Genomic DNA, 22,219 nt, shown 5'->3' on the forward strand with positions numbered 1-22,219 from the left:
GTTGAAGACCTCAGTGGCAGGCTGCTTCCCAAACAAGACTTGCGCAGCCTCTCCCCTGTGAACTGCAGCGCCCTGGAGTGGTTGCAGGTTATGGGACTGCTGAATGATCCAGTTAATGGGGTTATGGTGCAGAAGATGGTTAATGTTGCTTCTGAGCGCGTCCTGCCGGGTGTTGGCGAAGGCCTGGAAACCGAGGCATGGTATTTTCAGTGCTGTTTTTAAAACAAACAAAACCCCTCACAGAAGAAAAACAGAAAAGAACCCTAAAACCTGAACCTCGCGCCTTGAAGGATGGGGCGGCCGCTGGGTTATCTGCGGGGGATGTGCGGTTGAGTCAAACGGCAGAGGTCCCGTGTCCTGGCCGAGGGCAGGCTGGGACGATCCTGCTGAGTGAAGGGTGGCTCCAGAAGGGAAGTGCCAGGAGGGGAAAAGGACAGGAGGTGACTGAAATAAAGAGCCGCCTCGCGCCTGGAGCGGGGAGGGCCTGGCTGCAACCCCGGGGGCCGCCGGAGGAAGGGGGGGGGAAAGGAGCCGTGGAGCGGGGCTGGTGGAAGGGAGGTGGTGGTCTGCCTTCCCCAGGACCCCACGGGCCTGAGTCGAGGGGGGGAGAGTCTCCGCGGCGGCGGGGCCGCCCGTGGGCCGGGGCGCGTGAGCCGCCCGGTTCCTCCCGCTCCGCCGGCGTCGCGCGTGTGGCGGCGGGCGCCGGTACCCAGTCAGCGCCGGCCGGCCGCCGTCACGCCAGCCCCGCCGCCTTCCTATTGGCTGGCGCTCCCCTGGTGCGAGGGCGCCTCGGCCAATAGGCGCCCGGCCGGCCCACCGAGCGATGGGACGAGCGAGCTGATTGGCGGGGGGGCGGGGCAGAGGCGGCCCGGTTAAGCACCGGGCGGGAGGGGGGGGGAGCCGGCGGCGGCGGGAGCGCGCGGCGGCGGCGGGGGGATGAGCGCGTCCCCCATGGAGCTGCTGAGGAAATGGCTGGGCCACCCCGAGGACATCTACAACCTGCTGCGGTTCAAGATGGGCGGCTACCGGGCCGTCATGCCGCGGATCGACCCGGTGAGCGGGACGGGATGAGGTGACGGGGGGGGGGGGGGGGGGATGCGCTTCGCTATCTCCGTCGATCGGGCGGTGCCCGGGGGGGGGGGGGGATGCTGCCGCGGTGGCGTGGGGGCCGGGAGGAGGAGGAGGGGGCTGTCATCTCCCTGCGCGGCTGCGGCGTTGCCATGGGTGAGCGTCGCACGGCCGCCGTGCGCTGTACCGGCCCGCTGTTACCCGTGGGCGGCACCGGCTCGGCTTTGTGCGCCTTGCACGGCCTCGGTGCTTCCCGGGCGTCGCACCGGCTGGGGCCTCTCGTTCATCGCACCGGCTTCTGGCTTCCCGGGCGTTGCTCGGGGCCGATACCCTGCGGGCGTTGCACCGGCTCCGAGCGGTGCACCGGGCCCGGTGCTTTGCGCTGGCTTCAGGTTTTCCGCGCGTCGCACGGGACCGGTGCTTTACGGGGCCTCCGGCCTTTCCGTGCGTTACGCCGGTCCAGCGCTTGCCGTGCATCGCCCCGGTTCCGGGCACTTGCACGATGCCGGTGCCGCCGGTTTGATGCTTTTCTGCGCGTCGCGGCGGCTCCGAGCATCGCGCGGTCCTGATGCTTCGCGCTGACGCAGGGTGCTGCAGGGCCCGGCTGCTCTGCACCGGTTCCGTGCCTCCCGTGCGTTGTCACCGGCGCGGCCTTCCCGCGCGTTGCGCGGCCCGGGCGCTTTGCGGGCACGGCAGCGGCTCCGGGCACTGCGGGGCCCGGGTGCTTCGCACCGGCTTCGCGCATCCCCCGCGCTGCACCGCGGAGGCCCTCCCGCGCCTTGCGCGGCCGCGGTGCTTTTGCACGGCGGCGGCTCCCGTGGGTCGCTCGGACGGGGCGGGCGCCGAGCGGGTTAAAGGGGCGGGCCGGGGGGGGGGGGGAGGACGGAGCGGGCCGCAGCACACACCCCCCCACCACCCCCCCCCCGCCGCCGCCGCCGCCGCGCCCCCATGGCGGCCAGCACCAAAGCCGTGTCCCTCTTCAAGCGGACGCTGACCCTCTCCCCGCCGCGGGGCCCCCCCCGGGCGCTGGGGCGGCTGCGGGGCGGCGGGCGGAGGGTGCAGCAGCGCGGCGCCACCGCCGCCCCCCCGGCCCCGCCGCCGGCCGCCCCCCGCCTCCAGCCGCCCCCCTGCACCCCGCTCTGCCCGCAGGACTCGCTGGGACGAGGCCTCCGCGCCTGCTACCGCTACCTCAACCAGACCAGCCGCAGCTTCGCCGCCGTCATCCAGGCCCTGGACGGAGAGCTGCGGTGAGCGGGGGGGGGGGGGACGGGACGGGACGCTGGGGTCCCTGGAGGGGGTGGCTGGGAGGTGGCGGGTGCAGTGTGTGTGTGTGTGTCCCGACGCCGGGGCTCCCTGGCAGAGCTGGCCGGGAGGGGTGGTCCATGCGATGCCCCCGTATCCTATGTTTCTGTAGCTGAGTTGCTGGGAAATGCTCCCTCTTCCACCCCCGTGCAGCAGATCGCCGGGGTGCTGGGCTGTGCTGAGCTGTGCTGAGCTGAGCTGTGCTGAGCTGAGCTGAGCTGGCGGGGAGACGCTCGGCGCAGCCCCACCCCGTGCAGCTGGACGTGGGGTTTTTCACGTCCGAGCTGGCTGGCTGTAATGCATCCCCCCCCCCGCCCCCCTAAGCTGGGTTCCTCGGCCGAGCAGGCCCGGGGACTGGCACTACAGCTTCTAGGCCAGCAGACGGTTAAACGCAGCGCCCGGCCATGTGCTGTTTGTGACACCCTGGGAATGTGTCCGGGCAGTGCCAAGGCTGGCGCTGGCCTTTGGGCTGGCCAGAGGGACGTGGCACCGCCAGCGAGAGGAGGTGAGCAAAAACCCCGGGGCTGACCGAGGGTCTGGACCCTACCTGGAAGGTGCTTTTGGAAGCAGCTGCCTCAAAACCTACACAGTCGTCGGGGGGGGGGCTTGCTTGCGCGCTCATTTTTTGCTGTACAAATTTTGCTGACACGTGCAAGAAAGCTTCAGATGGTAATAGTAACAGAGGATGCAAACCTCAGGTGGCCTGGGGCCTCGTGCATATATATATATGCTTTATATATTATATTCATACAGAAATAACTGATTTCAGCCATGTAGATCTCTCTCCAGTTAATCCCAAGATGGGTTAATCGTCAAAATCGGGGGTTTACTATAAGTTGCGTTAGACACGTCTAATGCTGCGGTTGCGACTCCGCCGAGCAGTTGCAGGCGCCAGCCTGAACACTGGGTTATCTGTTGGGTTTCTGAGCCCTACTTTGGCATTTTGGACGGTGCCCCGTAGTTGTCGCCCGGCATTTATGGAATGGTCGTCTGCAGCCTGTTTTACAGGAAACGCAAAGAAATTCAGCGGCTTGGCTGGAGTTGCGTGGAAAGGTATGAGTGGGGCCAAGAATTAAACTTTTTTTTTTCCCCTGCTTGGTGTATTACCTAATGTAGAAATTAAGGGGGAAAAAAAAAAAAAGGCCAATCAATAAAACACCTCGAAACCTGTTAGCGGTGACAGTGTGCGGTGTGCTTGCCTTGATCTTCCTGCGGTTATCTTTCTTGTCTGTTTTTCCTGTTCTTTAATCCTTGCATTGCAGCTTGCTCGGATCAGGAAGGCTCCCTCCCCTCAGGGTACAGAAACTTCTGCCTGGCATCCTGAAAATGCTATTGCCGGACCTTCGCAACCTACAGCTGCGCAGGGATTGCTGCTGAATTACAGCTGGCTCTGTAGTAGATCAGAAGAGACTCATTTTCGAAGCACGGTAGCTCCGCTGAAGAGTTTAGGGACAAAAGAGGGAAACAGAAAATAGGCAGAAAAAAGGAATAGGCAGAGCAGCAAGCTTACTGAAGGAATTAATTTTGCTGGATCGTGTCAAAGAAGTGCGTTCATGGATGTTGTAATGGGGGTTAAACTGGACCCCTGTGGTTACAGACTGCTTAATGTTTGCCTCTGCGCTTGCTGGTTGGAGAAGCTTGGTGTTGCAGGATTCAAGCGTTAACCACGTTGTGCTGCGAAACACAGGTGCTGCCCGGGGTCTGCTCCTGGGTACGGTGCCCTGCGCCACAGCCCGGTCCCCTCCCCTGCCGCAACTTTGCAGCTTCTTTGGAGTGAAATCTCCTTCTCTGAAGGCTGGGGAAGTGTGAAGCTCTTGTTCCCTGGGTCGCTTCCCTGCTCCTGGGAGAGTTTCCCTGCATCCCCTAAGGACTGCTTGAAAATGGAGAGCTTCTGGATGAGCGCACAGAGCAATGCTCCCCAGGCTAGGGCACAGGGAGTTGAGCTAAAATGTTTGCTTTCTTCCTGCTTATTTTTTTTGGCCCCATAAACAGTGTGTTTTGCTGGCCAGGGCCCTGTCCAGCCTGTTGCTCCATGGTTAGGGTGTTTTCTTGGAAGGTGGGGGGCTCAAAACTGTAGCTTCATTGGCAGCTGAGCCAACATCATAGCTCCTGGTGGTGGAGAAAGTTATGAGCCACCATGATAGCTCCTCTCCTGGTGGTGGGAGAGGAGGAGAGGAATGCTCCTGCCTTCCCCTCTTGCCGGCCCCGTGGTCCTGCCCGTCCCTGGGACCCTTCAGGATCAATGCCTGCAGGTTCAGCTTTGTGGAGAGGACCAGCCTTGTGCTGGCAGGGGGTGAATGTGGCGGCAAGGAGAAAGGAGAAAAAAAAGACCTCGCCTGGGAAGGGGGGAGCTGCGCCTAGCACAGAGCTGGAGCTTGAGCCCTGAGATGAAACCGGGCTTGCTCTTTGGCAGTGGGCGCTTCCAGTTGCGTGAAGGGGAGGTAATGTTGGAGTATCCTCTTCCCAGCGCTGTCACGCATGTTTTCTGGTGAAGACTGTGTGGCTTTGGTAGGCCCCTGTCATCCCCATGGATGTCAGGTTGGAGCCCAGCTGGGACCATGGTGCCTGGGAACCCTGCAGAGAAATGGGGAGCTGCAGGCAGACCATGCTCGCTGTGTGGTTGGTTTATGATCTTACATTTCATAGAATCATAGAATGGTTTGGGTTGGAAGGGACCTCTAAAGGTCATCTAGTCCAACCCCCCTGCAATGAGCAGGGACATCTTCACCTAAATCACGTTCCTCAGAGCCCCGTCCAACCTGACCTGGAATGTTTCCAGGGATGGGGCATCCACCACCTCTCTGGGCAACCTGGGCCAGTGTTTCACCACCCTCAACGTAAACGATTTCTTCTTTTGATTTGCCCAAATCACCACGGTGCGAAATTCAGTATATGGTGGAAGCTAGGGATGCAGTTAAGGTTTGGATGCAGAGGTGGGGTTAAATAAGTGTTTTAACTATGCCGGGCTCTGGAGTTACTGCTAGCTCTTCCCTTGGCACGGTGTCGATGTGAGAGGTGCTTCTGGAATGGCGTTTCAGCTTCTGCTCTGCCTTTCTTGGTTGCTGCCGGTGGAAGTTGCTGCTGAAAGGGGTAGGAGTCCTGGGCACTTGCATTGTGTCGGATGAACGTTTGCAGCCTGGTTGAAATGGAAAAACTGAGGGTTTTATATAAATCCTGGAGTCGGAGCCGGTATTTCTCACCATCAGGACTTTTTTTTTTGGTGTTTTTTTTGCTTCGGCTGCAGAGATGTGGAGCCTGGGTGGGGAAGGTGGGGGCGGTGGGACCGGGAGGGGAAGTGGCTCTCCAGCAGCTTTCCGCTGGGGTGCTTGGACGTGTGGGCTGTCTCCAGCGTCTTGTTCATGGAGATAAAAAAATACAGGGTGTTTCGGCTCTATCTGCCAGTCCTAACGTTCCTGTTGCACAGTAAGGGACCCCCTTATTCCCCCCCCCCTTCCCAAACAGCCTAAAAGGGTGCTGGGTGCAGAGAAGGGGAAGTAATAGGAAAAGTACACCTGCTTTTTTCCCCTTCTTTATTTTGCATTTGCTTTTTCCAATAAGCTGACCTCGGGCTCTGTCCGCTGGGTCCCAGCGAGCACTGGCCGAGAGCCTTCGATCTCGCTTGCAGGGTTGGATCTTGCTTGCAGAGTTGGATCTGGCAGTGCCCTGCCCTGCCCGGGGAGAACTTACAGGGCCACCACTTCCTCAATACGCGTCTCAGAAAGCCAAAAGCAATGCCAGAGTTCTCTGCATGAGGGGAAAAACCCGGGTTTCCTAACCCAGCTCGGGCGTGCTGCAGCTTTCGCAGCGGTCAGCCCGTGGGGAGTTTGTACGGAGGCACCTCCGTTGCTCAGGGTGGTGGTTCAAGACATGGACCTGCATGAGCAGGTCCAGAGGAGGGCCGTGAAGATAATCGGGGGGCTGGAGCACCTCCCCTGTGAGGACAGGCTGAGAGAGTTGGGGTTGTTCAGCCTAGAGAAGAGAAGGCTCTGGGGAGACCTTACTGCAGCCTGTCGGTACTTAAAGGGGGCCTACAGGAAAGATGGGGAGGGACTCTTTATCAGGGAGTGTAGTGACAGGACAAGGGGTAACGGTTTGAAACTGAAAGAGGATAGATTTAGATTAGATATAAGGAAGAAACTCTTCACTGTGAGGGTGGTGAGACACTGGAACAGGTTGCCCAGAGAAGTTGTGGATGCCCACTCCTTGGAAGTGTTCAAGGCCAGGTTGGATGGGGCTTTGAACAACCTGGTCTAGTGGAAGGTGTCCCTGCCCACGGCAGGGGGGTTGGAACTAGATGACCTTTAAGGTCCCTGTATTGGGTCTGGTTGAGATGGAGTTAATTATTTTCCCCATAGCAGCCCTCACAGTACTGGGCTTTGTACTGGTAGCTAGAAGGGTATTGATAACACGCCAGTGTTTTGGCTACTGCTGAGCAGCGCTCCCACAGCATCAAGGCTGTCTCTCCAACGTTCTCCCCTCGCCAGTAGGCTGGGGGACACGGCCAGGACACCTGACCCAAACTGACCAAAGGGATATTCCATGCCATATGACGTCTGCTCAGCAATAAAAGCTAAGGGAAAGGAGGAGGAAGGGGGGCATTCGTTATTATGGTTTGTCTTCCGGAGCAACCGCTACGCGTCCCTACTTCCCGGGAAGTGGCTGGACATTGCCTGCTGATGGGAAGTAGAGAATAAAATCTTTGTTTTCCTTTGCTTCCGCGTGTGGCCTTTGCTTTTGCTTTATTAAACTGCCTTTATCTTGACCCACGAGTTTTTTTTCCATCTTATTTTCTCCTCCTCCCTGTTCTGCTGAGGAGCGGAGTGATAGAGCGGCTTGGTGGGCACCTGGTGTCCAGCCAAGGTCAACCCACCACAGTCCCTTCCAATCCAAACCATTCTATGATTCTGTGATGATCAAGGTAGGTGGGAAGTGCTGCTGTTGGTGCTTTCCATCCCTAACCTGCTCCTGTGACCCTGGGATTTGAGCGGCACGTTTCCAATGCATTTATTTTACGTTCCTGCACAGCAGGGGACAGCCACTGTCCTCAAATGAGGTCTGGGGAAGCTGACACCCAGGATTTGATGGAGGAGGGATTGGACGCGGGTATCCCTGGGTATCCCCAGACCAAAGCTGGCTTCCAAACTGTAGGAGACGCTGTCAAACAACAGTGGGGGCCAGGAAGGTTTTCACATTCACCGCTTTCCGTTCTGCTCAGTGGCTGAAGTAACATACCCCTTGAAACGTGAAAGCCAATTATGCTGGAAGTGCTCCTATCTTCCAAGGCATCAATGACGTGGTGGTGCTGGCGTGTGATGTGTTGATCTGGAACACCGCCGGAGGCTGTGTGGTTAATCTAAACTGTTTGTCCTGCCTAATAGGCAATCCCAAGTAAGGGATGATTTTTTTTTTTCCTCCCCCCCCCCCACCCCAGACATGCCGTCTGTATATTCTACCTAGTTCTGCGTGCCCTGGATACTATAGAAGATGACATGACCATCAGCTTAGATGTAAAGGTCCCGATGCTGCACGAGTTTCACTCCTATCTCTATCAACCAGAGTGGAAATACATGGAGAGCAAGGAGAAGGACCGGCAGGTGCTCGAGGACTTCCCAACGGTAAGATGTCCACTTCCTTGCTTCAGCTGCTTTGTTGTCACCTTTGTGTGCACGGTTGCCTCTCCACCTTACACCTGAGCTCATTCAGTCCCTGGCGAGCGCGTAGCTCTTCGGAAGAGCTACATCACCTGCACGTGGGGCTGGATGCAGAGCTGGAGTGAGAAGCCCAAACATTGTGCAACTCCCTACGTGAGCCAGAGCTAACCTGGCTGTGGAAAAGTGCCAGCTCTAAAAAGCGGCTTTTTGCCTCCCCTGTTGGAAGAGTAAATGACTGTTGTGTTGTGGAGAGCAGTTTGGATTTGTTGCCCGACACTGAGCGTTGCATGGCTTGGGCGTCCTGTGACCCCTAACAGATAGGGAGAGGAGGAAAGCTCGTCTGGCATCTGGCTTGTGGATGGACCAGTGTTTGCAGCGGTCCTGCAGGATCTGCTCTAGAGCTACAGAAGTCTGTCCGCAGACCTTTGACATGCATGTAAGATAAAAACCACCCTCACTATTAGTAACCGTATTTCCCAAAGTCTTACTGCTCTAAGGATCCTTCTAAAAGGAAGCCACAGAGAGTCTGCATCTCCACTGGCAAGCTAAGTGGTATTGGAGCCTGTTCCCTGACCTGGAGGCCAGTTGGGAAAGTCCGTCCCATGTCCAAGCTGTTAAACTCTCTCAGCACCCAGAACAGTGTGATTGCATCCCAGACTGTCCTGAAGAAGTGGTTTCTGGCCCACGCTACTTCCCAGGCTCTGCCTGGGGATTGCTTGGGGTCAGAAGCACATCAGGGGCCACGCTAATGGGGTAGCTGTGCAGGTGATCGAGTCCACGCTCGATATTTAAGTTACTGGTGCAGATGTAGCTGCAGGGCCTTGACTCTGTGCCGTAGGCACTCAGGATGGTGGGCAGCAGAGCTGAAGCCACGATGCCTGTCCTGGGCTCTTGCCAGGTTTCAGCCCCAGCAGGAGCAATGGGATGATGGAAGCTTTGCCGTGCTGAGGTGCAGCAGGGGAACCCGTCTGTCCGGTCGTCCTAGAAGGGATCCATCGAGCTGACGGCAGAAGGAGATGCTGTGGCTGGAAGGAGAGGTTGAGCTCTGCTGAGTGGGGTTCCAGACCTCTGGTTTTGGTGAGGGCACAAGCACCGGCCCTTGGTGGATGCTGCAGTTTAGCTGTTGCTCATGTTGATCAAGAATAGCTGGGCTTATTTTTTAGGGTTTTTTTTAAGCTCTGTTTAAGAAAAAGTACACTCATTCTAGTGAGGAGCGTTTAATTTTATGAGGAAGTTATGTTCTGTTCAGCTTTTTACCATTTTCAATTTATTCTACCCTTATCGGGCTTTTCCTAGCAGTGGGAATGGGATAATTGTTTGGAAAACTGAGGTGTATTGTAAATATTGATGCTTGGCCTTGGGATAGCAGTGGCTGTGCCCCGTCTGGGAGGGGCGTGCGCTATAGGAGATGGCTGTGTCAGGGGATTCTTGATGTATAGCGATGGCGATATGGTAGGTATGCCAATGGCTTGGCACTTTAGAAAAGCTTTTGAGAAGGTGTTTGTGGCACTTCGTTGTTCTCTCTTGGTGTGTATGTGTTATTCACTCAGGCAATCTGAGTTCGTATTCAGGTATGATTTTAATAATATTTGGTAGAGGTGTACTCGCAGGTGGTGCTTTTCTGTAATGGATTGAAGCCATTGAGACAGAAGCAGAGTCGATATACGCTTATTTTACAGGCAGGCTGAGGCACAGGGCAAGGACGTGCCAGCAGCCGTGGATGGAGTCAGGAGGAGAGGCTGGATCTGCGGTGGCGTCTGAGCTGTAATTGTTCAGACCGCTGCTCTTATTGGACACACTCCCTGGGCTGGCTGTAGTTACCCACTGACGGGGAATAAAGCTCAGCACAATAAAACGTGATGCTCCACAGTTTTGGGAAGGGGAGGATGCACTTTTTAACTTTATTCAGTGAGAGAGCGATTGAGTCACTGAATATTGTTATTGGACATGCAGAAGAAGGATTTCACGCTTTCTGCATCACTTGATGCCTTTCCAGTTGTGCAAAATGTGCCCTGCGGCGCCAGAGCTGGAGAGGGCTCAGGAGAACAAAGCACCAGAAACCTCCCCTGTCTTTTCCCGTGGTTGGCGTGACGGAGTGCTCTCACAAATTACAAAAAAAACCCCAACTCTGTGCACCAAGCGTAGTTTTGTCCTGCAACTCCCAGATGGTACCAGTTCAAGGCCACAGAGCCTTCCCAAAGATATTGCTGTGTCTGATCTGCCGCCAGAGACCATACCGTTTAGACTGAGAACAGGCTGAGCCTGTGCTTTAAGGGCCTTGAAACAACTCTGGTCGTGGGAGTTGTCCTACATCTCCAGCCAGGGCGGGATAAGAGCCTGGTAAACAGTCTTTTTCTGGTTTCTTAATAAATGTTGAGCTCCGATATTTTTTCCTGACTCTTTTTTTTTTTTTTCCCCCTCATGGTGGTTTGTGCTGCAGATCTCCATGGAGTTCAGGAACCTGTCAAAGGTCTACCAGGATGTGATTTCGGATATTTGCCACAAGATGGGCGTTGGGATGGCGGAGTTCTTGGAGAAGAAGGTGGACTCTCAGCACGAGTGGGATAAGGTAAGTCGGCCCGGACAGAGGAGGGCACTGAACGTGAGTAGGGTCCACCTTGTCTCTGTGGAAAGAGGAGACAGAGCATCCCTGTGGGAAGAGGGTTCAGCTGGATGAGGGAGGCTGCGTGGGCTTGGGAAGGCTTTGAGAGACTGCTGGTCCTGTGGGTAACGGGAGGATGGCGTGGACTGTTGGTGTTGCCCACCAGCACGTGTTTTGGGTGACCCATCACATCAGCTGTTCCCGTGTGGGCGGTTCGTTCGGCTGCTGGAGGCAGAGTGGCACCTTGGTGGGACGTCCTTGGTGAGGCATTTGCTGGGCATGGGAAAGTTGAGACATCCCAGGGGGGGCCATCAGAACTTGCTGAAGATGTACTATCAATTACCTCCTGAGCATCGCCTTTGTAAAACTCACTGTGGCAAATAGGCGGCTCTTTGTAACTGCTCCTTTTATCTTGTTTTTTTTCTGTCCCTTCCCCTCTCGGTGCCTCGCAGTATTGTCACTACGTTGCTGGGCTGGTGGGGATAGGACTTTCCCGTCTCTTCTCTGCATCAGAGCTAGAAGATCCTATTGTCGGGCAGGACACGGAGCTGGCCAACTCCATGGGCCTCTTCCTGCAGAAAACCAACATCATCCGTGACTATCTGGAGGACCAGCTGGAGGGAAGGGAGTTCTGGCCCAGAGAGGTGAGGGGAAAACACCGCCTCGGGGCGAGCATTTCTGCTGTGCCTCTTTGGGAAATGCGCTAAGACTGAAGGTACCGTTGTTGCTGCTCTGATACAGTGAGTTGCATCCTTTCCTTAGAAGGGTTCCTGCTGGAACTTCTTTCTAGATCCCTAAAGCCAGTTTTTTTTCCCCACCGTTTGTTGGTGTCCCTTGACGGTCTTTCATGCTTCCGTTCAAGGCCTGTAATGGATGTAGCCAACCAGCCGTGCTTCGCAGGACACCTGTCTCGGGAATGCATAGCAGAAGGTGCACAGCTAAAATCGTAGCATCACTCATGTCCCTTTAAATCAAAGTTAACAGGAGAGACTTGGCGGTCTGCTTTAGTTTTGTTAAGACCCTACAGTAAAGCTGTGCTGCGTAAGATAGCTACTGTTGGTTGTACATGGTGATAATAACAGCTCTTCTAATGACAGCTGGCTGAGAAGTTGCACATCTGTCTACAGCTGTCTGGGTACAGATGTGGGGACGAGGTGACGCCTCCTCACACTGCCAAGAACTTGCTGGGCAGCTTTTTTCCCTCTCTGTTATGTTGGTTCTAGGAATGAGGGAGGATAAGACTGGGTGAGATCTCGAGAGGTTACCTAGTCCGTTCCCAAAGGCAGGATCAGCTCTGCCTGTGCCTGACAGATGCTTGTCCGCTCTTCTTGAGGCCCTCCAAGAATTTTTCTCTCCCTTTTCCGTGTGGCTCACCTGTCTCGTAGAGCATTTCTTGATGTCAGCCTGACGTGTGAGGCATCTTTTTCTTGCCCTGCCTAGAGAAAATGGGGAGATGAGTTGCATCCTCCTTCTTCGCAATCCCTTTGTATATGCAAAGGCCACTGTCGTGTCTCCGCAGCCTGCCCGCCCTTCTTTCTTTAGCCTAGTAAGTCCCAACCCTTCAAGGCTTTCATGGGTCTCTGGTGCTTCTTGGTTCCCTCCCAGACCTCAAACTGTTATTGATGTCTCTCTTACAGCATGAACGTACCCTCCAACTTGTGAGTCCTTATCTTGATGTTTAGGTTTGGAGCAGATACGCAAAGAAGCTCTCGGATCTTGCCAAACCAGAGAACATCGATATGGCTGTCCAGTGTCTGAATGAGCTCATCACCAACGCCCTCCACCACGTCCCTGATGTCCTCACATATTTATCCCGTCTGAAAAACCAAAGCGTCTTCAACTTCTGCGCTATCCCCCAGGTGAGTAATGCTTTCAAGCGGTTCTTCATCGTCTGCAGCCCAGCTGATGAGAAGTTGGAGGTGTGGGGGGATTATATATCATGTCAGTATTAGCCCGTTTTATCCTCCATCTCTTCCTTCTTTCCTGGTACCTGCCGTTTCTGCTGTCGGTGAGATTGTGGCTTCACTCCAGAGTGTTCTGCCATCGATTTCGCTAGGGCCAAGGTTACTCCCTTGGCAAGCTCCTTGCAATGCGATAAGGCCTCTTGGTGTCTCTCCTTAGGTGATGGCTATTGCCACGTTGGCCGCCTGCTATAACAACAAGCAGGTGTTCAGGGGAGTCGTGAAGATCCGGAAGGGCCAGGCTGTCACTCTGATGATGGATGCCACGAACATACAAGCTGTCAAAGCCATCATGTACCAGTACGTGGAAGAGGTAGGTTGAGCAGCTTGCTTTGAGTAATTTCTGGCTGGTCCCATCCTCATTGCCGGTGTGGAATTGGGAAGGCATGTGAATCTGTTAGTCCCTTCCTTACGTCTCTTAGTCAGTTCAGTGGTGCCAGGGCACGGTGACCCTGACATGATTTTTGGCTTGGACCAAACTGGGTGCTTGGTGTGTTCCCTTGAACGTACCCTTGGTCTGTGCCTGTGTTGAGAGGTAGAGACGGAAGTCCTGCCGTCCTTCTGGTGGAGAACCAGAGGAGTCGGCTGTCACAGCGCAGGGCTTCACCTGGGCTGAGCAGGCACAGAGGACCTTTCCCACAAGACACTTCTGAACAGGTTGCGTCATCTCCCCATGGGCTGCTCTAGCGAGCAGTCTTGTTTTCTCTGTGTCTGTAGTCGCAGCTGGCAGCATGGTGTGGTGGTGGTTTCCTTGTGCTCCACGGCCAACAGTAAATAAGGGCAGCTCTTCACAGGTGATAAAAGCAGTGGGACTCCCGACTTCAGGGTACTGTGGAGGTTAAAGTTCATGTGGAGGAACAACTGGTGGATGGTTTCATGGGGAAAAAAAAATCCCAACCCCCAAAACCAAATCCAGCGAGGGCTGTTAAATAAAAAAGACATTACTTCTGCACCAGGGAGACCCCAAAACATGGGTTATTAAAGCTCCCTTTGTGGCCTGGCCAACCTGCTGGCAAGGGACAGTGACACCTCAGCACCTTAGCCCAGAAGAGGGTCTCTGCTTGCGCACACCTCCCTAAGACTCAGGCAGACAAGTATCTCAAAGGCCGTGGGGTTTGCAGACCATGAAGAGAAAACCCCAAAGACCATGGGGTTATCTGATGGAGGTGACCATTTCCTGGCAGTCACACGGGCTGCTGGTCACGCTGGAGCGTCCTCGCTGGTTTGAAGGTGGGCCGCAGCACACCTGCAGCGAGTGAGGATTGTGGGGCAAGAACCGCTGGTCCCAGCACCACTGCTTGTGGTTGAGGGATTGTGTCTGAGGCTGTGGTCCATCTCCCGTCATGGGGTGCCCTCAAGAGGCTGCTTGGCTTAGTGCACTTCTCAAGGGAAATGGGCCCTGGCCCCATCCAGGCATCCCTTGCAGCTGGTCCTTGCTCCATGGCGGTCCACCACTGAGGTTGCTCTTGACACGGTGGCCCTTAAGGCTTCCTTTTCCACCTGGTGGTCCCGTGTGTCTCCTTAACCTTGGTGGGAACCATAACTCCTCCTTCCTCCCTCCCCAGATCTACCAGAAGATCCCAAGCACGGACCCTTCATCCAACAAGACGCAGCAGGTCATCGCCTCCATCCGCGCCATGAGCTTGCCCGGCGGCCCCATGGCATCACGCCACCACTACTCCCCCATCTACCTGTCGTGCGCCATGCTCCTGGCCGCCCTGAGCTGGCAGTACCTGAGCACCATCTCCAAGGCCACCGAGGAGTACGTCCAGGCGGGCGAGAACTGATGGGCAGCGGGCGGGCGGGGGGAGAGACGGTCGGTGGATGGGCAGAGGAGGCAGGAGGCTCCTCGTCCCCTGCCGGTGGGGATGGCCAGGCAGCGGGGTGCCGCGGGGCCTGGGACAGTGATGAGGACGCGATGCCAGTGAGCTGCAGCCCCGGGGCGACGGTGCGGCGTTGCCGGACTCCGCTCCTCACCGCCCTCGCCATCTGCTTGGATGGTTACAAACGCTAATCGGAGTCTTATTGTTTGGGGTTGAATATTTTTTTTTTTCCCTTCTTTCCTGTTGGATGGTTTACCTAAATTATTTTTTTTTTTTTTTTTTTTTTGTTAGGATGGTTTTAAATAGAAACTCCAGTTGCCTCTTTTCTTGCTTGAAATTTGAGTCACCTTTCCAGCTCAGAGCTGAGCAAAACCTTCTGGGTTTTGCCTCCCTTTCTTAGGCAGCCTCTCCCCCATCGCCTCTGGTGCCTGCTCCGCACTGGAAGGACACTGCTTCAGCCGGGAAAGGAACGTGCTTCCTTACCCAGGGAAAAAGCTCTGGCCACCTTCTGGCCCTCAGCCCAGGCTGGTTGACATCCTGCAGCCTGCAAACAAGCAGAGGCAATCATCTTCACATTTCTGTTGTCGTGCTGAAGGAGGCTGCTAGGCTTGAAACAAGCCCTTTTAACGTTAAATGCGTAGGAGGGGGGTTGCTCTGTCCACTTTAACGTGCCCTCAGCTGAAAGCCATCTATTGCAGCTCCCTGCCCTCTAGCAGATGGCACCCTGCACTTGCACAGCTTCGTGTTTTAGCAGCTTGGGAGGTGGTTAAAGTGAGAAGGGAGCTGCGTGCGTGGCCCTGAGCTAATAACCCCGTGCCTGACTCCGCTGCAGGGTCTGGGTTCTGCACCACTTCTTCAGCCCGAGGGGATGGGTGGCCGTGGCGGAGCGGCACCATCGCAGCAGCGCCGGGTGCCTCTGCAAGGCAGGGGAGTGAGGGTTTGCACTGTGCTGTCCCTCATGAGATGCTGTTTTGGGGGGGGGCCTTGGTGCATTGGCCACCCTGAAAGGCAGCAGCGATCCCTGCCACGGGCTGGGAAGGCCTGAGCCCCCGAGGGGGGAGCCAGGGCGCGTTTCCCTGGCCCACTTGGCTCTAGCTTGGGCTGGTGCTTTGGGTTAGACTGACGTGCAGGCTGGAAGAGGCTTCCACTGCTGTTTTTGAAACACATCAGGCTGGACTGACTTGACTTAAAGAGGAAACAACGCTTTGAAGGCAACTCCTGTTTTCCTGGGGTGGATTTTTGTTTTCGGGGTCCCTGCCCACCCCCCCCCTCAAATGCTGCTTTGCCTTTGTGAAGGGAAGGACAGCCCCGCGTCCTGGTACAGGACAGAGCCGTCTGCCAGGTACAGTTCGGTGGCCTTTGCAAGGCCAAGCCCCTGCGGCCAGACTGTTACTGGGAAGGAGGACCCCTACTCCACAAGTACCCATGTAGATAGTTTTAAGCTGTTACTCAAAAGAAACTTGCGGTAGGTCTCTGTGCAGCTTCCTGTCTCGTTGAAATTAAAGTTTTCTTTGGGAAAAAAAGGTGTCTGATTATTTTTTTTTTATTTAGCTGGCATTTCTTTACACCAGTAATTACCCATCGTGCCACAAGTTACAAGCCCTCAGCTCAGACGAAAGGCAGATGCTTCATTGCTGCCACTCCGGGCATCACAGTAAAGCCTTGCGTGCCAGACCCAAAGGAATAATTTTAACCAGGGTGAGAGACAGCTAAAGGTCGGCCAGTAAATTAACTTTTAATGGACCTTGCACTGCAAGGGCGGTGCCTGGGCTGCAGGCATGCTCTCCAGTGCCTTGGTGCGTCCTCCTCCCCGCGCACCCCCTGTGCCAGCGTGCAGAGATGCCAGGGCAGTCCTGGCTGCACTCTGGTCCGTGTTGAAGCATCTTCCCCGTCACCAAGAGTAGGCAATGCCCAGGGGCTCCTCAGGAGCCAACACGAGTCACGCTGCCACCAGTACGGCCAGGGGACAGTGCTGGGACTGACCACACTTGCATGAAGACAGAAGGGTCGCCCCTGGCCTCCACAGTGCCAGGAGCAACAGGAGAATAGTTTGAGGTGGTTTGAAGTCAAGCAGAAGCAACCAAGGACCAGGAGACAAGACACTGGAGAAATCATTTATTGGCACAGTTGTTCCATTCATATACACCACAGCTCTGTCTCACTGGTGTCTGAGTAAGCAGAGGTAAGGGGCTATTTTACAGTGCAAAGGAGAGCCTGCTTCACGCATTTCAGGCCTGTAGCAATATACTTTGTGCTTTAAAATTTAAAAAAAAACATGCTCTTTCACTATATTAGTGTTGGCAAATCACATGATTCCTCCTACACACCTCCCCCCAGTAACAAAAATAAGGTTTTTTTTCTTCTTCCTTAATGCCTGTGGCTCAAGGGAAAAAAAAAAAAGCTTCAATTGTGTGCAAGCTTTTTTTTTTTTTTTTTTTTTTTTTTTTTACCAATTGTGTGCAAGATACCTCCAAGCACCTGGATAAGCTCCCTGCAGCAGACCTGGGGAACGTCCCTCACCTCTGCTCAGCGTTTCAGCACCTGCGGTCCCATAGCACCACACCAATTTTGGATGCAGCGCCCTTGCCAAGGCATGACCCGCTGCTGCACACACCAAGCTGCCCAGCCATGGATGAAAAGCGGTTTGCTCTTCCCAGCGTGCTCTTAGATGCTTGCAGGACATTTGATCAAAGGCTCTTGAAGCTCCAGCCAGGCCCTTCCCTAGGATCAATAACCTCAGGCTACAGCAGGAAAAAAAACCAAATAAACAGCTGAGGAACAAGTGGTTTGAAAAGCAGCCGAAAGAATGGAGCAGAGCAAGCGATGCACAAAGGACTTGTTGCAGGCAGGAGGGGCCTTAACGCAGCTCAGGCCAGAGCCAGCCCCACATCAGGTTCGTCAGTATTTCGTCATTAATAGGTCTAAGTTTAGCCAATTCAAGGCACACGCAAACATACCCTGCTTTTTCCGGGTGCTAACAGTCGGACCAACCCAGCCAGGGGCGCACAAATCACCCCTGGCCGTGGCTTCCCAGCAGGGTCCATCTCCACTGCCCCGCCAAGTCCCTAGTCCCAGCACAAAGCTACTGCTTCCTACCCTCCCGGTAACGGGCTGGGCTGGAAGGGGCCCAGGCTAACCAAATACCATGGCGCAAGAGGCCAGCGAGCCCTCCAGCAGTCCTTTGAGCAGGGAATGCCCCGTGGCTGCGACCCACCAGGAGCAGAGGGCTTGCAGAGAGCAGTTCCACCTCCAGCTCCACCATACAATTAAAAAAACCAACCAAACAAACAAACAAAAAAAAACCCCCAAAAAAGATAAAAAGCTTTAATAAAGTAACCTCAACTATAGTCTCTTGGGGGGGGGGCTCTGCACCCAACCCGCTATCAGTTAAAAGCATTGGGGACTCAGGATTATTTGTGGTTTGATCAAGGTTACACCCTCTTCCAGTACTGCTCCGTCCTGGGGATGCCGGCCACGATCTCGGACTCGATGCCGCAGTGGTCCTCTCCTCGGAGGATTTTGAAGAAGCCTGGAAGCACACCGAGAGCAAAAGTCAACCTCCCCACCACGCCAAGGGAGAACGGGGAGAGGGTTCCCCCCCACCCCTGGCAGCCCCCCACCCGCAGGCAGCACCCAGGGGTGGCCTCACCATTGTCCCCCCAGTCGGTGTTCCAGGAGTTGGCGGCCAGCCAGTACGGAGTGCCGTTGTCCACCCCCCAGCCCAGGATCCGGATCGCGTGGCCTCCAACCTGCTCGCCGGACACGTGCTGGTAGACCCCTGCAAGGCAACAAGCCAACACGTCAACGGGCGCCTTCAGACCACTGCCAGCCTGCGAGACATTCGATATCAAAGCCCAGAGACCAGCTTGAGAAAGTTTTTTTTTTTGGTTAAATGGAAACCTGAAGCTTAATGGAGAGTCTGGAGGAAGGACTGATGCTAAGCGTCAGCTCAGCACGCAGGACGCCCAGAGGACAGCAAGGGGCCCAAAGGCAGCGCATCCCAAGCAGTTCAGAACAGGGCATTGGGACCACACCAGGAGAGCCATCTGCCAGGATTTTACCGAAAATCCTAGCTGTTGTTCTCAGCTGCAATTCTGAGGGGTCCCCACTGGGGCTTCCTCCCTCAGCCAGTCCCAAGCACCTATTCCCCTTGCTATAAACCAATGGATACAGGAGATGGTATCTGCCCATGTTCTTGCAACACCAAACACTCAAGTGTGAGCCCGAGATCTCCTTTCAGACTTGAGTAGAGGGACAAGGGCCACAAAAGACAGACCCTGTGGCTGAAGTAGGGAACAGGGCTCCCTACAGCCTTGGTGCTGATGCTCACCAGACTTGTACATCAGGAAGTCCTCATAGACGATAAAGGCTCCTTCCACTGGGCCATTCTTGTAGATCTCAGCCATGATTTCCTTCTCACTGTGAGGAACACCGTAGGAGGTGATGCCTAGGGAGAAAAAGAGTCCCACCGTTAGTACGGCATCGTCAGACCACGCAGGTCTTGGGACGGCTGGACAGAGACTGCTCAGCGTGCCCCTGCAAGAGGCCTCCATTTAAAGGTTAAATTCAAACCCAGCTGCTCCAGAGGCACTGACACGGCCAGGCAGGGAAAGCGGGCTCCAACCATCCCTCTTCCAGAGGGAATGATTTAACCCGAGTCCTATTCTGTACCCAAAGACTTAGGCCAGACAGCTTCAGCGGGAAGTTTTCCCCTTGTACATCCTCATTTCCAAAACAAACCAAGTTACTCGAGGTTAAGACAAATCTCCAAGAAGCAGCCAGACTCTCCTACAGGTATAGTGCTAGCTACCACCAAGGAGTAGGAAGGAGGTGGCTTTGACACCAGACTCTCCCAGGGCTCAGCACCATGGTCTTCAACCCAGGCAGGTGCACCACGAGGACTCAAATCAGTTCCCCCGGCTCAGCAAATACAAACTGTGCATCTGCCAGGCTTACGTTTGCTCCAGGACCACCCATCCTGAGGGCACAGAAAACAGCCACCATAAAACAGCTTAGGAAGAGGTCCAACCCCGCCAACCCCACCCAGCTACCACTAGGAGCGGCTCTGGAGCTGCTGCGCGTCAAGCGGTGTCGGAGGCCACCTCCCTTACCGTAGTGCTTGTCCTCCTTGTACGAGGGCGAGTAGCCGGGTTCGCAGTGCCGGCTACACCTGGGGGTTTCCCCCCCCTCCCCGGTGCACGGCGGTCGGGAGCCGTTGACGTGGTGCTCACAGGGTGGGATGGAGTAGGGACGGCAGCCTGTCGAGGACAGAGGCGGCATGAACTGGCTGTCCCCAAGCACCCCAGTCCAACAGCCATGCTGGAGAAGTCACCAGATGCCCCAAGAAAGGGTACGACCTTTCTGACCCAGAAACCCCACAGATCAGTGGGGTGCGAGCAAGAGTAGGTCTTCCACTACCACGTGAGCAATCCCTGCATCAGCAATGGGTTTCCCTCTGGACCTGCTTCCCACCACCTCCCTCTTGACAAGGTGACGGAAAAGATGAAAACATGAACCAACTCATGGCCGTGCTAGGAGGAGGCAGAGGTTTCCAGTCTGGAAGTTACTTTTTGAGGAGGGGAACGTGTGAGGAAGACTCCTGCCCTCATCCGAAGTGTATTGAACTGGTCCAAAACCAGCAACACACAAAAAATTCACAGCCTCATTCATTCCTGCTATGGAAGCAGGAGCCTTGTGGGGTTTTTAGGTCTGGCTACTGTGCTCCCTTTCTGGATGGGTCTCCTGCCACTAGGTGCTGCTCAGGGACCCTTGTCCCAAAGGGGTGACCAGGCGCCATGGGGACAGGAGCAGCCAGCTGGGATAACAGAGGTGTTTGAGCCCAGACCCGAAGGAGGGAGCAGCCCCAAGGATGCAGACCACAAGAAAAGCACCCTGAAGGACATGAACCTGTAACCAAGCAGAGATGTTCCTCTTTGCTTTCACAAGGGTGAAAGGACTTACCCACATGGGAATCGTAGAGACCCCCGGACACAAGGCCCCTCTCTGTCCAGTACCTCCACGCGCCGGAGGGGTAACCACCGTTGCACCTGGAGAAAGAGGCAGCAGTTTCAGCTCCAGCCCGCTCAGAGCCATCCCCTTTTGGGGGAAGCAGGGGAAATGGAGCCAGCTTTGGAGGGCTGGAGGGAAGCTTTCAGCACGTTGATCCTTTTTAAGTCTCTCCCTGCCTTCCCCAGGACTTCTGGGCCTCGAGACACTGAAGCCTTGGGGCAAGAAGGAGCTAAGAACACGCATGCCTCCAAATCCCAAAGCAGTGGTGCCTCCTTGTCTTGCAGCCTCCTAACCAGGTCCCAGGTCAGCCTCTGCTGCCAGGAGCAGCAGAAGCCACGCAACTTGGAGACCCAACTCCCCACCCTGCTCTCAACAACTGCAAAAGCCAGAGGCAAAAGGCTTGTGCCTGAAATCCAAGGCTTTGGGGCTATTAAAAGATCCATCCTTTGGCTTAGGCAGCTGCCAGCTACGTATGGGAAAGCATCGCTATGTGCTTGCCCTCCCTACACCATCCATCATCATCCAGCTACTGCTGGGGGCAGGATGTGGCCCAGAGGGACTTTCAGTCCATGCAGTCACCTTTACATTCCCACCTAACTCCAGCATCTACTGCACAAACCACTGGTGGGGCTTCCTGCCCATTAGGGAGACTAGGAAGACAGGGCTGAAGCAATCAGCATCTTCGGGTTGTGTCCCTGCTCCTCCCACCCACCTTTTAAGTGCACAAGAACCAAGAGCAGCTCACCCCATGCCGCACTCGAAGCCGCAGCATGACAGCAAGTCCTCCGCCGAGACCTCCACGCTCACCTTGGCATTCGTGTGAACGCAGATTCTGTCTGAAATCGCTTCTACGGCACCAAAAGCCTGCGGGCAGCCCCAAAAACCCAAGGGAAGACCATTAGAGCTGGCCACGGGAGAGAAACCAGGCAACCTTCTGGCAACGAGTGCAGCAAGCATGAGCAGGGCTGGCATGCTGGGACCAGCCTGGTGCTCCAGATCTCCCTCAAACCCAACCAGTGTCTGACACTTGCTATAAAACCCAGGGGCCAAGAGCCAAGCCACCTATAGACACAGAACACAGCCCCTTCCAGGATCAGTGCATCATGACCAGTAAGCTAAGGTCCAGCTCTAGGCTTTGGCCACAGCAGCCTGGCTGAGTGAGCTCACACACTGCAGGATCCCCCGTGTCCCCCCATTTATGCAGTTCAGTAGCAAACTCAACAGCATGTTTTTTTGTCCAGCAAACTCTGCATTGACACGACCTTAAACCACCCACGCTCTTACCCAGCAAGAGCCACAAGAGCCCTGGTCTCTTATCTCACTGATGGTAGGACAGTTAGGCCACTGTGTCCGTGAGTCAAAGTTATCGGGCAGCTCCATGTCTGCAGCAAAATCTACCCTGCAAGTGAGAAGAGGGAAGTCCTGTTACAGGAACACCGGTGTGACAGGACTGGGTGCACAGGACTCTCCAACCTCCTCTGAAGGTGACCTGGAGGACCGGCGCTCTTGTTTGCTTACTGAAGGAGAATAAATACTTCTGAAGTCCTCAGACCAGGTCAGCAGCTCCTCCAGTGCTTTAAGTTTCAAGGAGTACAAATTACATGATTGATCAAGTGTCTCGCAGGACAGAAGATGGATGTTCCCCCCAACGCGTGCTTCTGTGCTTAATTCTATGCAAGATGTCCACCAAGCTGCACCCAGGGAAAGCCCGCTCACAGTCTGCCAGGAGAGACCCTCACCCACTCCAGACACACCAGGAGCATCCACACAAGCTTTTACAGGGCCCTCATCTTCTTCTCCCGG

General features: G+C 55.4%; 2 protein-coding genes across 3 annotated transcripts; one reads left to right on the top strand and one right to left on the bottom strand.

Moving 5' to 3' along the window:
* The first annotated feature begins 924 nt into the window (after positions 1–924).
* FDFT1 (farnesyl-diphosphate farnesyltransferase 1) lies at positions 925–15,930 on the top strand. 2 transcript variants are annotated; one of them, XM_076332587.1, is made up of 8 exons: positions 925–1,053; positions 2,218–2,315; positions 7,802–7,985; positions 10,462–10,590; positions 11,076–11,267; positions 12,306–12,482; positions 12,745–12,897; positions 14,150–15,930. In XM_076332587.1, exons 1-8 carry the CDS (start codon positions 937–939, stop codon positions 14,369–14,371), a joined length of 1,272 nt encoding a protein of 423 aa, XP_076188702.1. In that variant the 5' UTR covers positions 925–936; the 3' UTR covers positions 14,372–15,930. The 2 variants fall into 2 exon arrangements, with proteins under 2 accessions (XP_076188702.1, XP_076188703.1); XM_076332588.1 differs by lacking the exon at positions 2,218–2,315 and having other exon boundaries at positions 997–1,053.
* Positions 15,931–16,507: 577 nt separating this feature from the next.
* CTSB (cathepsin B) lies at positions 16,508–21,815 on the bottom strand (the record flags this gene model as incomplete). Its single annotated transcript, XM_076332589.1, is given in 7 exon segments — positions 16,508–17,936; positions 18,057–18,185; positions 18,738–18,854; positions 19,519–19,665; positions 20,369–20,454; positions 21,162–21,280; positions 21,701–21,815. Coding segments are annotated over 7 exon segments (811 nt in total), but the record flags the coding sequence as incomplete, so codon positions are not given.
* Between the last annotated feature and the right edge of the window lie 404 nt (positions 21,816–22,219).

The sequence above is a fragment of the Aptenodytes patagonicus genome, chromosome 3 (assembly GCF_965638725.1).
Source record: "Aptenodytes patagonicus chromosome 3, bAptPat1.pri.cur, whole genome shotgun sequence".
NCBI classification, from domain to species: domain Eukaryota; kingdom Metazoa; phylum Chordata; class Aves; order Sphenisciformes; family Spheniscidae; genus Aptenodytes; species Aptenodytes patagonicus.